Source organism: Teleopsis dalmanni, chromosome 2 (assembly GCF_002237135.1).
Source record: "Teleopsis dalmanni isolate 2A chromosome 2, ASM223713v2, whole genome shotgun sequence".
Lineage (NCBI taxonomy): Eukaryota > Metazoa > Arthropoda > Insecta > Diptera > Diopsidae > Teleopsis > Teleopsis dalmanni.
The window spans coordinates 221,922,954-221,941,156 of record NC_051847.1 but is presented as its reverse complement, the minus strand read 5'-3'; the positions used below and the strand labels follow the sequence as shown (position 1 = coordinate 221,941,156).

At 29.4% G+C, this 18,203-nt stretch overlaps 2 protein-coding genes across 5 annotated transcripts; both read right to left on the bottom strand.

Annotated features, from left to right (window-relative positions):
* Positions 1-570: 570 nt before the first annotated feature.
* On the bottom strand, positions 571-4,795 carry LOC119680526 (biorientation of chromosomes in cell division protein 1-like 1). 4 transcript variants are annotated; one of them, XM_038093372.1, is made up of 6 exons: positions 4,742-4,795; positions 4,165-4,438; positions 3,317-4,113; positions 2,037-3,254; positions 1,452-1,976; positions 571-793 (listed from the first exon to the last, which is right to left on the bottom strand). In XM_038093372.1, the coding sequence occupies exons 2-6, from the start codon at positions 4,404-4,406 to the stop codon at positions 648-650; spliced, it is 2,928 nt and encodes a 975-aa protein (XP_037949300.1). In that variant the 5' UTR covers positions 4,407-4,438; positions 4,742-4,795; the 3' UTR covers positions 571-647. The 4 variants fall into 4 exon arrangements, 2 of the variants coding, with proteins under 2 accessions (XP_037949300.1, XP_037949299.1); XR_005252470.1 differs by lacking the exon at positions 4,742-4,795 and adding an exon at positions 1,153-1,273 and having other exon boundaries at positions 701-793; positions 4,165-4,511; XR_005252471.1 differs by lacking the exon at positions 4,742-4,795 and adding an exon at positions 1,153-1,273 and having other exon boundaries at positions 731-821; positions 4,165-4,511.
* Positions 4,796-7,693: 2,898 nt separating this feature from the next.
* On the bottom strand, positions 7,694-17,859 carry LOC119680525 (ABC transporter G family member 23). Its single transcript, XM_038093370.1, has 12 exons — positions 17,738-17,859; positions 11,886-12,118; positions 11,634-11,781; positions 10,731-10,993; positions 9,826-9,919; positions 9,385-9,761; positions 9,023-9,254; positions 8,772-8,949; positions 8,508-8,694; positions 8,184-8,449; positions 8,028-8,114; positions 7,694-7,970 (listed from the first exon to the last, which is right to left on the bottom strand). The coding sequence occupies exons 2-12, from the start codon at positions 11,987-11,989 to the stop codon at positions 7,759-7,761; spliced, it is 2,148 nt and encodes a 715-aa protein (XP_037949298.1). The 5' UTR covers positions 11,990-12,118; positions 17,738-17,859; the 3' UTR covers positions 7,694-7,758.
* Between the last annotated feature and the right edge of the window lie 344 nt (positions 17,860-18,203).

The window sequence follows — 18,203 nt, the reverse complement described above, 5'->3', positions numbered from 1 at the left end:
TGAATTTGTAAAAGTGAAAGTAAAAGTAAAATTATATGTATTGTATTTATTAAATTATTAGATTTTTTTAATTGTAAACAAATTCGAAAAAATTATTATGTGTTAATTATACACAATAAAAACCTTCTGAAATGAAACAATTTGTAATTAAATTACAAGTTTTAAAAATTCGTAGTTTTGTAGTTGCTTTGTTTTTATTGTATTTTTCAATACAAACTTTCGAATTCGAAATCAAAACGTTTGTGAAAATCGGTTAAGTTTATATTAAAATTGTTATTAATATTTATATTTTATTGTAAATTGATAATTGTCTGTACACTTTTAAGCTGAAAGACATACTTATATTTTATTGTTATTATTAAAGATAAGAACTATTGTAATATATTCAAATAAAAATAAATCCTAGATATTTCTGAACTCTGTATATATATAATTATACATATATATTCTAAACATATAAAATGCTTTAATGCTGTAATTTAAAAATGTTTCAATTAACATTTAATTGGCAAAATAATTGTGTATTTTTTTTTTATAATATTTTGTTTTTAATTTCAAAAAAGAAAAACATTTTATATTAAAATATATTTGTTTTATTGTATTTATTCTAACATAAAAGCTAAATGAATTATGTACATAAAAATTAATTAAATTGAATTGATCCCTCTGCGTCTAGATTTTTGGCTTATAAGTGGCCGGGGTTTATAGAGATCTTCACTATTGTATCGCTGTTGTTGACTTAGTTTGTTTTGCGAAATATTATGTCGGTTGGTTTGTGCTATTTTAGTATTATCTGTAATGATAAGCTTTACTTGTAAACTCTGAAAAAATATATACAAGACTTAAAATAATAAATTACTAAATGTACTAATTACAATATCTCAACCAAGAAATTGAATCGTATATATTAAGAATTTTTTTACGCATGTGATTAAAAAATAAGGCCATGAATTTGAATTAAGTAAGGAAATAGACGAAAACTCGAAAAGTAATGCTTTTGAAAGCATTCCTCTAATAGATAATAATGATATCGCATAAACTGAACTATTACAAATAATAGGAAACTTTCTTGATTGTGGATATATAACAATATATTATATGTACGTACGTGCATGCATATTAATTTAATAAAAGTATAACAAATTTCCTTACCTAATTGCTTCACACTATTCTACATGAAATCATACAAATTGCAAGTTAATATAGTGGTTACGATAGTAATGATTCTTGAGTTGTTATTTACGCATAGAACAGTTTATTTGAGTATGCATATCTAAAAAAATTATGAGAAATGTAAACACTTAACAATGAAATATATAAAAATGGTTACATTATCGATAACAAGAATTGACAAAAAAAAACAAATGAAAAAAGCACTCTTTTTTAACAACAAGTAATTAATTAAAACAAATTATTTTAATAATATGGACAATAATAAATTGTTTATTTACCTATATTTTTGTCGAAACCTTCATTTTCCTTAGAATTAACACTGGTTTCAGATGGTGTCGGTGAAGCTTTTAAAATTTCAAGATTGTCCTCGCTTAATTTTAAACGCTTCTTAGATGACAACAGTTCACTTTTGATATGTAGTCTAGATTTGGCTGTATATTTTATTGGGATACAGTCAACAAGAAGTTCTATTTCTTCTTTTCTATTTAACTTGTATTGATTTTCATTTTGTTTTGTCTCATTATTTATCTCATCAATCAATAAATTTTCATTTGAACGATTATTTTGAATTTTAGCACATTCTTTAGATATTTTTGAAAAATCGAAGACTATATTATCAATTAGTCTAATACGTTCTTCAATGTCATCGACTTTGTTTTCGAAATAAAAACAATCTTCATCACATTTAGTAGCTTGTACGTTAAAGCTTGATTTGAACTGTGGCTTAGATTCTATATCTATACACGATGATGTATATTGTAATATATCATTTAAAATGACTACATTACGATATTGCTTATTATCTAAAAAGACATTCCAAAATAAGAAATTAATTACACAAATATGACAGCTCAATTATTTACCACCCAATGCGGTTTTTGCAGAATATTCTTTAGCATTTGTTGTATTTCCATTTCCTGAAATTCCTTTTTGATTGGCAACAGGATTTGACGTAGCATTAAATGTAGAACTTATTGTATGTGTTAATCTATTATTAGGATATTTGTTTTCATCTTCTGAATCTGTTGATTTCCGCCTACGAATTTTGTCTTTCGATTCATTGTGATCATCGCGCACTTTCGACTCTGTTTTACTTTTTGAACTACTGGATTCTTTATATGAATTATGACGTTTTTTATACTCTTTATGCCTATAATTTTTACTATCGTACTCAGATTTTACAGACGAGGACGATGAAAATGATGTTGAACGTTTTTTGGATCTTCTCTTACTAGATGAACTCGATATTTTTGAATATTTTGAATTGCTAGATGAGTATTTACTAGATCTATGTTTATCTCTGTCTCTACTTTGATGCCTCTTTGTGTCCTTACTTCTTTCTCTGTATTTATCTCTGCTTTTATGCCTCTTTTTGTTTTTACTGCTCTCCCTATATCTATCCCTACTTCTGCCTCTGCTCTTATCTCTACTTTTATCCCGACTTTTGTCTCTACTTTCATCTCTACTTTTTCTTTTACTTTTATCTCTACTATTGCCTCTACCTTTCTCCCTGCTTCTGTCTATACTTTTGTCTCCGCTTCTATCTCTGCTATTACCTATACTTCTTGCTTTGCTTCTGTCTCTACTTTTCGCCCTACTTCGCCCCCTACTTTTTGCCCTACTTCGATCTCTACTTTTCGCTCTTCCTCGGTCTCTACTTCTATCTCTTCTACCTCCAGATCTAGATTTTCGACGTTCCTTATCATGATAATTCCTTCTTTCTTTCTTATGACGTGAAGATGAATGTGTTGAAGACTCACGTTTATTATATGTGATCATATCGCTGCTGCTATTAGTCATTGCTGTTAATATTTTGTCGTCTGTAGTTAATTTGTGCACTGTCTTCTGCCCTTTAGTATTTCTGAATTGATCCGAGTCAATTGATGTACCAAAACTAGATTCGTGCGCAACCATGTTCAAGTTCAAATCTATTTGTAGTTTTGGAAAATGAAAGTTCGCAGTTCCAATAGTTTCCTTTTTTGATTCTAAATAGCTAGCTGTATTAGTAATATTAACACATTCAGTACGATCTTCAGCATTCTCTTTAATAGCGGTGAGCATAATTGAGTTTCGTTCCGTTCCTATAAAATAAATTAACCATAATTAAGATATATATTTCTTTATATATGTTGTAAAATATCACCTTCGAATTTAATTTCATCTTTATTAATATCAAAATGTAAATCAGAAGAAACTTGATCACCTATAACATCGCAAGAGTTTTCATTGAATTTCGGCATTTGTGCTTCTTCTGAAATATTTACCGCTTCCTTCTCAATCGACACATTTTGTAGGGAATCATTTTCATTTAGATTAGATAAATTACTATCACTTGATACTTTTGATAACTGTGAGTCTTGTGATGCTAAGGCATCAAAGGAGGCACTGACCTCTTTGTATGTGTTTAACTCTGTTGTATTTGCAGACAGCACAATGTTTTGTACCTCAGTATCAAATTTTTCCGTGCATTTATTAACGGCACTGGTACTAGCCGAGTTGATTAAGTCTTTATTTATACTAGGTCCTTGCTTTTCTTCCGTTGTATTTAATTTTGTAGTATCATCACATTTTTCCAATGGTTCAAAAGGAGGTGAATCATCTTCATCAATTACTTTTTCAGATTCGCATTCTGACACTACATCTTTGCTTTCTGATTGTGTAGTAGCCTTATCCGAATCAGGACTTACTTGTTCTAAGCCAGTTGAATGATTACTAACATCTACTTTCAAATCAGACCCATTAGGCGGCATTGGTGGCAACGGTGGTAAGGGTGCTTCTTCTTGAGGTGACGGCGGTCTGATTATATCACATATATCTGGTTTCTTTATTCCAAGAAAATTATATGCAATGTCTTCGATTTTAGGTTTATAAATTGTACAAATTTTTGGATTTACAACTTGGTCTACTATGCGCTCCACGCCAATATCTAGAAATCCCGACCTGCATAAATTAAAAATCAATATAAATTATTGCCATTGTTGTGTTACGTACTCAGTAATATGTTTTCGTAATTTTTCTCGCAATTGTATTCTATTCACATCTGGACTCCACTTTTGTCGTGAAAGAAATAACTGTACTTCATTTTCGACACGTTGGTGTAAATTTTGATATGCAGGCTTTGTATCAACATCCGCCATAGAATCCCTACGGAACTCGTCAAATATTCCTTGGCTTTTCACTTCCTGGACAATATTATCAACAAAATTTGGATCCATATGTGAACTGCTATTCATCTTTTTTTCTTTGTTTTTACCAAGGCACAATTCTTATAAAAAATATATTTAAAGAATACAATTTGGTATTTTAATAGTGTTTTTTAATACATTTTTTTTTAAAACGTCAAAATAAGGGTTGCCATATATACTATAAAAAATGATTATTAAAAAGTAGTATATTATTGAGATCATTAAGTTGTGACTTATACAGGATGTTAATTTGCATATGGCATATTACATATACAAATGTAAGCATAAAATAAATTTAAAAGAAGCTATGAGATATATTTTTATGAACTATTGATTTTAGTTTGATAAAGAACACTATAATTAACTATTAGATTTTTATTTACTCGGTTCTAACACAATTGGTTGTAAAATATCAGCAGATATTCTCCAATATCAATTCGTTCACGAAAATAATAAATTATTTTCAATCATTTATAGTTTCAATTAATTAATATTACTTATATTTCTTATATTATATTATTCTTTCTTATATTAAAGTAAATATAATTTAAAATTTTTTGAACTGTGTGATTGAAAATAAGTAAGTGAAGAAAATGTCACACATTATAATAAGTCTGTTCCACGAGCTATTCGTAGTAAAACACAAGTAAAGTACAAACTGAGAGCGTAACACAAATAAAGAGCCAAATTACACTCTTTACACAGATTTTCATGGAACAGCTTTGTGTAAAGTCTGATGAGAACACTAGTGCCGCGCAAATAAACAATAGGTCTGTTCCACGAGCTACTCGTAGTAAAACTCAAGTAAAATTTACACGAAAATTTGCTGATGGAACGCACTTGTGTATACACAGTGTTACTCAAAAGAGCTACGAGAAGGTCGTGCAACAGAGCTATTGAAAAACTATTAAAAATGATATTTTAATAGATTATTATATCAACTAAAAACACAATTTCTTAAAAATATTTGTTTGAATCATTGAACCTCATTTATCCATTCTTCATTTTTCGCGTGACGAAACGCGAGTTTGTGTCTAAAGCACTTTTACTGTTGTTATTGTTGTTGCAACATGCAATTAACTAAAAGCAGATAAAATTAAAGTTTTTACAAGACCTATAGGATGGGTAAGAATGTGGATGGGTGATGGTTAAGGGTAGAGGAGAAGGGAATAAGTTAGAAGCGGTGGATTGTGGATGGGTGTCATTTAAATTGGAATCCACCCGGATCCAAACGGAGGAACCTGGCAACTTCAAGGGGGTGGGCTCAAAGGTCCCAAAGGTACGGGGTTTGAACTGTTCAGCACTTGACTATATTCTGATCTCACTTTAGCTAGAACAGTTCTTGCTGCACAGGGGAGACGTCGTTTGTCCTAAAGGATGTTAGGTAGAGGCCTGTTGAGAACCTTGTTGTTCAACCTTCTGTGATAAGAAGAAAAGGATCAACGAATGTACCTTGGAGGGAGAGCTCTACTGAGCTTGGCGCCATTAGGATGTTCATCCGTGTGGCAAGCAAGTGGGTATTGTTCGGTCGACTTTGGTTAAGGTAATTAGAAATTTGAGATCTGATCTCTCAAAGGGTGGAGGACGTACTATTACGTTTATGAAATCCTTGATAATGAGCAGCTAGGTGAATACGTGGTGATATCGGTTTTAAGATTACAGACTCCCGCCTTTGGCTACTGGAGACAGAAAAGATATCGACCTATACGATTCACCTAGGCCAGCCAGTTTGCCCTGCATCAACATAGGGATCAACCTATCAGTCTTCCATATATTCTGGATGATGCGTGAACTGATGGAAAAGTTGTCGAAATGTGTCGAAACTGAAAGGGCAATACTCCCGAGGTGTTTGAACATGAGCATCGAGATGCCATTAGGTCCAAGGGCTTTCGAGGCATTAACTTATCCGATCACATTAGGCAAATCATCAGGAGAGAACAGCGTGGTGTCGTCGGAGTGTCCGCTTCCGGAAAGCGTGTTTCTGTGGAGGCAGGGGAGGCAGAAGCATTGGACACAAAAAGATTGCAAAATTGATGAACACAATGCTTGAGATCTGACAAAGTGACCCAATTAAATATTATCGCCTTGTTGTTGGATCTATAAGGATTGGATAACGCTTTAATGGTCTTCCATAATTTGCCATTGGTGTTCAGATAGGCAACCAATCAAACTTAAGGCTCGATATTGACAAATGCTCACTGGTTTAGTAGACAGTAAATACCTTATAAAACCTAGTAGGTAGGACTTCATCAATAAAGCTTACCACAAGTGGTCTAACTGGAAAGGTTCTCGCTGTATAAAGCTCTTTTTCTCTAACTACTCAAAAAAGAAGGGCAAAAATCTCCTAAACCTGAACAGATCAAATTTATATACAATGATTGAAGTGATAATGGGTCAAACAAGTATAACAAGTATGGCTCAAAATAAGTATAAGGTGCGGTTAGGACTTCCGGAAACCGATGAATGCAGACTGTGTTTCCATACATATTCATAGTAAATGTCATTCTTTTATACAATCGGGAGATTTTCTCAAAAATAATTGATCCACGAATAAGAGTGGTGACGCATTGATCTGCGTAAAAATTAATACTTTATTGTCTTAATTGTCTTATTGATACAGCTGAAATAAAAAAATGCATCAGTAATTATAGACAGAGCGGGATATCATAGTGAATTAATAGACGCAATGTTATGAACAACTAATGTTTGAGCATACCAAATACAATACAATACACTTACTATTAGTAAGCATCTAGTATCTATTATACTAATTGTAGACAATACATTTCTAAAGGCGCTCTATATAATGTACATTCTTAATTAATAGAAAAAACTTTGAAATTATTGTTGCAGGTTTATTTTTGGTTTTTATGTTTGATTTATGTATTAATTTTTCCATACGTTCAAACAATTTTAATGTTTCCTTCGATTAAATTAAAATTAATCTAATTATTTACAATAATATTAATTATAAATTCCATTATTAATGAATATATATACGAGTATATACATTTGTAATATATGAAGGATATTGCTTAATATTTATATATATGTACCTTTAAATTCCCTTAACACTTTTCCGTTCAAATAATTAAATACTTTTAGGTGTACCATATTAATTATATAATATAATTAATAATTATATGTTTGATTCTACAAGTATACAATTCATAAGCAATAGTTTCTGCAATTGAATTCATAATTATAAATTAGACCTTATATAATAACATTATATTATATATATAAATAAAAAAGTAACTAAAATAATAGAAATATATAATAGAAAAATCTATTTAATAATGAATATGCTAAAATGTGAAAAAAAAACTTGCGAGCTTTACTATATTTACATATATCTAAACTTTAGTAATTATATCTAATATAATACATACTTAAAAATTTAGGATTTTCTTTTAATGCCTATGATACATAATGTAAAAAAGATCACAATCCACGCTGTCATCACAATAAATCCATTGTATACCTGACCATGAGTAATAGACCACCCTTTTTCTATTATATTTCGAGCTGATATTGAAGGTATCGTAAACGGGAAGAACATAACAATTTCTTGTAAAGACTTAGGCATTCCTTCCAGTGGCCATAGAAGACCTTAGTTTTATAAAAAAAAATTGATTTAATAATAATTAAATAATTGCTATGACTTACCGCAAAGAATAATCATGGGATAAAATGCGCCAGTAGCAACGAAATTTGCTTCCGTGTGTGATTTACAATAAACGGAAATAAGTAAACCTTTAACAATTCAAATACAAAACATAATACATTTATAAAATTTTAAATATTTTAAATATTTGCTTATACCGAAAAGCATTCCGCAGAAAGCAGTTAATGTTAGCAAAAACACCAATGTTGTTGAATCCCCTTTGTTGTAGGTGTCGAACACAATACCAATATACATGATAACTTCAAATGACTGGAATGCCATTATTATTATTTGCGTCAGCAAATGCGCCCATAACATTTCCGTGGCAGATACTCCTGCAACTAATGTACGATCCCACACACCGTCCATACGTTCGGATATAAAAACTGCAGCAGTCATAAGAGTTGCCAAGAAAAATACCATACTAAGGAAAAAGAAAATAAACCAGAGGCCACATGTATATTAAGTAATTAGTTGCTTACGTCATAACAACACCTGGCGCAACGTACTGCTGAAACTCAATGTCAAAGGAACCGTAAACAGGTTCTTGAAATTGTACGGGTATATTAGCTAAAGATGTTGGTAAATCGCAATCTGCCAAAACGTTTTTCATGAAGGAATCGAATTTATCACGTAGTTTCCGCTCAACAAAAAATGCGATTTGTTGGTCTATATGATAATAAGTTTAACGAAATGAAGTATATTTAAAATAACCTAAACCGATAAACTGTGTGAACTATATTTACCTGTCATATCAATATGGACCGACAATTCTGCGTTAACAAAAGCGCTATCATCTGCAAATCTGCCATCTTCAAGTACGGATTTTATCGATTCTGAAAAGTTATGTGGAAAGTGTATGTAACCAACCACATCTGTTCTTTTTGCTGCACTATGGGCATCCGCTACAGAGTTAAAGTAAACCTTGAAAACGCATTAATACGTAATTGACATTAAGAACAAATTATTTTTAATTTTTATTTAATATAATTTTTACCCTCTCTGCGATACCATCGCCCAACTCAGTTATATATCGACACGAAATCTTGTTAAACTCGCAAGTATTATTATAATTATAAACTGTTGTTAAATTCTTACTAAAACACTTTGTATAATCGTTGATTTCATTAGTCACAATTCCTAGTTTGAGATTAGTTGGAGTTTTACCAATAGCCAAGTAAAAACAAGTTAATTGAATTAATGGAAACATCAGCATAAAAATGATGCCACTATATTAAATGAGAAACAAATTGTAATCAAATCATTGTAGTCATTAAATCACAGCAATAATTGAATTAAAGTATTAATAATTGAAAATAAGAATGAGTTAATTTGTTCGCTTAAAAAGATCTACCATACCTGGGTTGTCGAAAGAGTTGTACAAAATTTTTTGTCATTAAAGCTTTTACACGTCCTCTAGTTGAAAACCATATCTTCTTCCGGTTCTCCATCTCATGTTCCAAGTATTCTGTTTTATTATCATTTTCGTCGACAAACTTAAGGGAAGGCTTCTCTAATGGTACTCTATTCGTTTCTGTATCAATTACTTCTACAGAGCTCATGACTGTAGACGTTCCAGTTGCTTTATTTCCGTCATTTGCAACAATGACATCGGAGTCACCTTGCTTCTGACTTAAAATTAAAAATGCATCCTCGATGGAATTACATTCGAACTTCTGCATTATTGCTATTGGAGTATCTTCAGCGAGTAAAACACCATTTCGCATTAGCCCAATCTGTATATTAAAAATGAATGCATAAAATACTCGTAGACAGTGTATTTGAATCATTTAAACTTACGCAATTTGCTTGCTTTGCCTCTTCAATATAATGTGTTGTTATTATCACAGCCATTTTGCTATTTCTTGTGGAATCGACAAGAAAATCCCAAATTCTATAGAAAAATTAATGATCACTTAATAATATTTTGGAGAGTACAATGAATACAATATATATATCAAATTATATATGTTGTATATAATTTGATGTTTTTATAATTTCGTCTCATACTCTTTGTAATATCTATTAATGCCAATATCAGTAGAAACAACTCTATCTCTACTTAGGTTATTATATAGACACGACAAAAACATGCACTTAACGGGTATATATTGTAAGCGTCGACCATATTTGTTAGATATAAACCCATTTTAAAATTAAAAATTACTGCTTAAAAAAAACTTTCTATTACAAAAAATAATTTCTATTAAAAAAACAGTTTCTTTCGTCATAAAGGACTTTAAAAATCAAATTTTATGGACACCTATTATTTTGTGACTTGCTTGTACTGATTTATCAAGATTTCTGAACTTCAATGTAATATAGATTCCATCTGCCTCTCTCTTATACGAATTTCAATCTAAATTTCCAAATATGTACTGCAATATTCCAATTTCTAATAATTATTTTCTAAACTTTTTTATACGCTCTTGTATTGTTATTGTATTGTCTATTGGTTTCCTGCTTTCTAGGTTTCTAAAGCATTAAAATAATCTTAAGTTAAACTTCAATAACAATATCACACTGTAAAATAAATTATTAACGGAATAGGTTTGATGATTTAGGATTAATAAATTAGCATATTAATGCTAATACGATATTAGTAGAATTATTTTTACTGCAATTTGTACCTATCTACAAACTTACATTATTTCAATTTTCTATAATACATCTAAAGAACAATAGAAAATTTTTTTCATATTTACTTTTCACGCAGCATAGGATCCAAACCTACAGTCGGTTCATCTAGGATCAATAGTTCAGGGTCATGTATCATAGCGCAGGCAAAAGACACACGACGTTGTTGACCACCACTGCATTTCTTTACCAATTGTTTTGGAGGTGGTAATTGTAGGAGATCTCGAAGTAATTTAAATTTTTCTTTTATTTTTTCTTCTGTTAGACCATAAATACGGCCAAAATAATAAATAGTTTCTGTAACTGTCATTTCTTCAACCAAAGCAATTTCCTAAAAAATAAAAGTTAATTAGTTTATATATGATATATATTCTTTATGAATGAATTAATCAGTATATAAGTTTAGAAAAAATATATATTTTTTAATAATCGTACTTTGATATAAAAGATGATTCTATAACGTATAGGGTCGTCAGTTAATATTTTATTTTTATCAAGTTATGTTTTATGCTCCAAAGCATAAATTCTTTAATTTACATTATTTAAATTATTTATAATTTTTAAATTTAAATGAATTTAATTTAAATTATACTACATATATGTTTGTGTAATATTACTGCTCGTATTAAAAACGATTCAGTTTCTGTTTTCATTTCTCCTCAACTTCAGGATAATTGCATTGCAGCAATAAATTTATATTTATATATATATATATTATATATATTTATTCTCTAAATAAAAGGCATTTTTTCACATAGTGATTTTACAAAGATTTTGTTCTTTGGAAAATATGATAGTATATAGTATAAAGTATATATAAAAGAAAAATTATGGTACTTATACATATTTCTACATATAATAGAAGAATAATTATAGGGTATACAGTATACATAGAAGAAAAATTATGGTACTTATACATACTTCTACATATAATAAAGGAATAATTATTTTAGTGACTATATATAACTAACTTGTGGCATGTATCCAATACGTGAACCGGGTATATCTCCAGGTTGCGTATCTAGTACACGTATGTTTCCACTATTCAATTGTCTTTGTCCGACGATGCAAGAGAGCAGTGTTGTTTTTCCGCAACCTGAAGCACCCAACAATCCATATCTGCAATGATAAGGAAATAAATATGTATTATAAATATAATGTATTCCACGCACATCTCAAATTCCAACACAAATTGTTAATATAAATAATTGTATTCTACTCACATAGAACCACGCATCACATTCATATTTAAATAATTGAGAATTATTTTTGGATTTGATTTGCTACCATAATATTTGTAGCCCTCCCGCACTTCGACCGCTGCCATTTTGTACGCAGGTTGCTTTTACTGGCACCGCTTCTGATTAATATGTGGGGTTGTGTATGTGTCAATAAGTCTTCAAACTGGCTTAAGAATAGCAACATACGATTTTAAAATTATAGAAATGTTGACTATCTATAAAAAGGGAAAAATTTTAATCAATTTTATTTATATGTATACATTTATATTAAAATTAATTTGATTTTCATATTGAATTCGACAATTCATAAATTGCTCAATAAAAGTATAATAAATATATATCTTTTTAGAATAAAAGAGGTAAACAAAGTGTTTAGTAGAAAAATATGGCATGTGAACATTATTTTATTACGTAAAACGGCAGACACGAGCCGTAAATTTATATTATTAAAAATATTAACAAAAAATATATACAACAGTATTAACATACATATGCAATATTTATATGTATGTAAATATATATATCTTATATCAAGCATACCAAAAGGTTAAGATACCTGTTTATCGATATTATTAACAAGAATTTGTGCAGCAATCATGAATATGGTTAGTGAATACAAAGAATCTTTACCAAATGTATTTTAAGTAAAATCAGAAACTTAGTTTTGTTGCACAATTTCAACAGTCGAACTATAATTTTGCTTGCCAATCGCTAAAAAGCTATGTTTCCGCTTACCGTTACCAATTTGAAAATTGATTATTCTGAATGCATGCAGGCTTACCACCTTTTGGTAAGTTTGGCTAGAATCAAACGATTTTATTCATTTCGCACGAGATGCGGCAACACAGTTTCTTACAGTTTTGGGTGCCATATTCATGTGATGCAATTCTGTTGAAGGTTAATTAATGTTCAAATTACAAAACATTTAAATACGAATATACTAAATTTCTAGACAAGACAAATGGAACTCATTTAACCATTAACCATTAACCATAAACCTCGAGAGCGAGTGCGAGTCGCAAACTATTTTCGGTTTATTAGTTTGTTTGTTTGTATATGCAGTTTTTGCAATAAGATATTTAATAAAACATATAAATATCTGTATTTAAATTTTTTCAAGCTTTGAAATAAAAAATTAACACAAACTCAATTGCATATAAGCTATGAGCAATAACTAAATGCTTATGCTCATGCCGATATGTAACTGACTGTAAACTTTAAAATTTGACGAAATGCCGAAATAACGCTTAAAACGTTTAAAAAAACTAATATAAAATAAATACAAAAAGACGAAAAGACGAAACGCAATCCAAGGTTACCAACAGGTTCGAAGTTGGTATGGTTTGTTAACTGTGTAACTGGGATTTTATATTTGCCAACAGATATAGCCAACAGATATATGAAAAATACGAGTAAATTAAAACAAAATATGTGCAACTTTTTGAGAGTGAACCTAACAACAACAATTGATGAGCAATCGCTATAACAATAAATACCTACCATAGCAAAAACAACAAAAACAACAAAATTTACATTTAAAATATTGTACAAGGTAATGTAACTTAACAATATTTATTTTGGCGGTGTCAACACTTTTAAACTTTATTTTAAAAATTAAATGCCTTTACTAATATAAAGGCAAAAAAATTAAAAATACGTAAATGAATTTTATATTTATTTTCTAGAATCATCTCACATCCCATTCAAAACGTTTTATATTATAAACTTTCATACAAAATAAATAACTTTTTCACCTGAACAGCCGCACAAATATATTAACTCATTAACATCATCATTATTTCACTGAAAAGTTGTTCAGCTCAATAAGAATAAAAAGATTAAAATCAATAAACATTACTTTTCCTAACTTATTTGAGATTTGTGTTAACATCACATTGCACTATAATCATTATTTTGTACATTTTTAGAGTCAACAAAAATATATAATAAAAAACAAATACTAAAATACTGAAATAATGAAATGATTAATCAAATTCAAACAAAGTTTACATAATCACAATTACGTCGTAATTACGTTGAAATGTCATAAAATTTTTTAGCAATAATTCAATTAATTATTATTATAAAACCAAAAAATTAGTTAATATTATAGCCAGTAACAATTCTTCTGTTAGCATTTCGCTTTAATATTCCTCTTTAATAGAATTGAAAGAAAATTAAATTTAATAATAGTTTATTAAAATCGAATACACACATCCAAGACAAAAATATTTATATGTACTGCACCCGAGTATATAGGATTACCAATATTATATTATATATACATATAAATTAGCACAGAATTATTTGTTTTGAGTAAAGAAAAGAGTGTAGAAATAAATCAAGTGCTTCACCATGATAATTCTTCAAAGACTATAATGACCCATGAAAATTTTGTAGTCACCAATGGTACTCACCATTCCTAATAAAGTTTTATTTCTTTTCATTAAAAGCTAACCAAATAGATTTTTTTCAAAGATAAAACTATACGGATTACAACAGTACAAAATTATTGGCTACTAATATATAAACTTGAATTTTAAAAATCAGTGGCCATATGAAATTAAAAAAAAATGAATAAAGTAAATATAATATTATTATATTACAATAATATATTATGTTAAATATTATAATAAATATATTATTTACTCATACATTTATACAATTCATTGCTCTAATGCCATCGATTTATGCAATAAGACTAGATTCAAAATCGATAATTAAATGAATAATTCATCATTAAAACATTTTATAAGAAATTGTAACAACAGTTGCGATAAGAGTATCTTTTGTATTTCATAATTTAAATAAAATTCATCGGTCCGGCACATGCAATGCGCCGCCTTAACATTTTAGGGGCTTTATTTTTTGTGGATCTGGACGAACGTCCAGATCTCCCCTTAAGTAACATCATAAGCTTTGCAAAAGGTTTTAGATGGTTTTAACCCTTGGGTTTTTAATAATACGGTAGCACAATGCTTCAATTTTTAATAACAAAAATTAATGAGACAATACAGTTACAGGCATAAGTTAGAACTATAATAGTTTAGCGCTTTGAACTAAAATATATCCCTACTCCCAATAACTGAAGACTACTGGAAAATTAACATTATAAATCGATGTAAGTTTTAATGAATACGTAATTCTTATTACAATAAACCAATTTGATTACCCTAATTAGTCTACTCACACAAAAGTATTATTTATTTATTGAAAATTTTAATTAAAAGCATAATAATGGTACATTAAAGTAAGATAAAGTTAAACACCAGCTAAACTAAATAAATTATTGAAAACTGTTTACTATCCAATAGCATTTAACTAAAGGTGTTTTAATGCACTATTTAATATTGTACAATTTCATCCATAATAATTAAGACCTACATTAACAAAATAGGAGATAATAGTTGTAACAAAGCATGCGCTGGGCAGTAACAAAGCAGATGAGACATGAGATTCCTGTTCACAAAGCGACAAGAATAATTAAAAGGGAAATTTAATGTTCTAGCATAATTACATAATCGGCAGTAACCCATCAACAATTCTACCTAAATCTAGACTTTACTTATAATCTTTACTTACTTCAAATTTACTTCAAATTAAAGACACCTAATATTTTAATAACGTATGATGAACCATTTAAATGTACCCAATTTACAATTTTATATTAATATTAAAAACTTCTTAAGTATTCTAAACAAACTGAAACTATTTGTACAATTAAACAATTATTACAGTTAGCCTAAGATATATTAACATGACTTAAATCTGTAACTAAATTTTAAACTAAAAGTGACAGCGCAAAAACTGGAACAATATAAAATGTGTGATAACTTGATGAGAATATAAAAAGACACAGTTGTTATTGTAACATATGCCACTTCAGGCTTCATGTAAATGGTAGAACCCTTTCAAATATAATAACAGGTTCTAAGTCATTAATAAGTGGACCTGGAACTTAGACCTTACTTTCATAGAACAATGAGAGGATGGTTTATTTGTTGGTTCACACTAGTCACAGTCTGTCTCACAAGATGACTAGGCTTACTAAGGCACTTTATGTGTATCCATTTTATCATTGTAATGAAAAGGGCAATTTCTTTAATTCCTACATTAGCATATCAAAAAGCATTTAATGAAAGGATATTCTGAAGTAGATGATGGATAGATGTATCCTAAATTGCATAAACGCCTACTGGTGAGTGCTGGACAGTGAACGAATAGAAAACTAAATTTTTTTTTTTGAACCTATGAGCCACAGCTATGAAAGACACTCCTAGTTGGTTAACATGGGTGAGTTAGGGTTGAGCAAAATGTATATGTATATATTCTAAAAATTGACCACTTTTATGTGTACATTGATTATGTAAAGTAGTATTTTCGTAAGGACTGAACTCTTTCTCTCGAGAGAACCACACAGTGATATAGTAAATATTCAATTGCTTCCATCATAACCTCACCCTGACAGAGATGTATATGTAATGTAATCTATATAAATGTTGTAACTTGAAAAAATATTTTATAGCATTTTGTCAGTAATAAGAAATTTTTTAAATATTAATTTATTTATATTTTCTTATTTTTCGATAGAAAATAAAACGGCAACGAAATTTATCATTTATCATTTATCAGTTAACATAATTAAAATATTACAAAAAAATTTAAATATGCAAAATATTATTTGAAATGTTCATCATTAACATAATTCGTATGAGAAACCAATATAACAAAAATGAATTACGATAACAAAAACAAATCAATTTAACGAAAAAAAAACAACTCTTGGATTATATAATGGAAATAAGTGGCATAAACATGACTCCTCAATGGTAAACAAGTTACAACAGCTGAGTGGCACCATCACCATCACCACACCAACACTAACGCCAACAACTAGAAAGCAACAGAAAATGCGGCAAAAAGAGCGTCCGCACACAATCACCTTCTTCTGATCGTACTAAATACCCACTTTACTTCTTAACTGCAGCCTTTAAAAAAACGAAACGCTCAGCTCTCAAATGCACTCATGGCATTCAGCATCGCATAACTGGACTCTGGTACAAGTGGGCAAGCAGAATATGACTTAACATTGAGTTTGTAAGTTGCAAGTTGCATGCTACACAAACACTGCTATCAGTCCCCGTCCCCATACACTGCTGTGTAAACTGTAAACTATAAACTGTAAACTATAAACAGTAAACAGTGCCCCTATTAAGCTCCACTCTGGTTCAGAAAATTTTTCAATGACATCGTTACTCAAAGTCTTTTTTTATACATATTTCCTTTTTAAGTGTGTTACCCTTTTTTTTTTGTTGTAATACATTTTTACACACTTTTCGGGTTTACTGATTGCACTATGATTTTTATTCATTAACATAAATGCTTTTTAACACAATTTTAAATACACATTTTTACCTTCATTTTAAAACACATTTTGTAATAGAAGATTTTGAAGATTTGTGTTTGATATTTTTTATTGTTTTAAACATTTTGTATTTTGTATGTGTTTGCTTTAATTTCTGCATATAAAAGCGTATATGTGTTTGTGCTGTTTAGGCAATCATCGACGCGACCATAGCATAGCGCATTTCTTTCCCTGTACATATTTTGTCATATTTTTTTTTTGCTATATTGTATATTATTTGCTTAAGTTTGTGCTTTAAGTCTTCTGTTTCACAGCACCAGTACTACTAATGCGTTTAAACCGATAGTATATTTTTTATTTTTTAATTATTTACTACCGACGTTTTTAATTTCAAACATCAAGAAAAACAAATAACCAAAAAAAAAAATAAAACAAAAAAATCACTTAAATTATTATACATATTTCATACCGTAAAACCAGATGATTTTGCAATTCCTTAACTTCCCAACACAATTTGGCTGCGACTCCGCACCGTACTACTACCAAGTGACGCGTTTGAGCTACCTTTTGATACTGAGCGAAACGCAAACTCTATTGAAATTGTTTTGCTAAAAAGTTACAAGTTAAGTTAAGTACGTCACACTCAACAGCGATATTATTTATATATACATTAATAGTTTATTTTTACTCGCACATTACATTTAAACTCGTATATGTAACTAGATACGAAAAGATTTAGCTTTATAAAGCACCACAAGCACTGTGCTAATATTATCAACAACAATAGCAACAATAGCAACAATAGCAACATTAACAACAACAGCAACAACATTACTTGAAAAAAATATGCGACAAAAAATACTAACAGTGGAGATCGACAGTAATGAGATTTACTAGTGCAATAACATATAGCGATTTATTCAGTACTCATACAG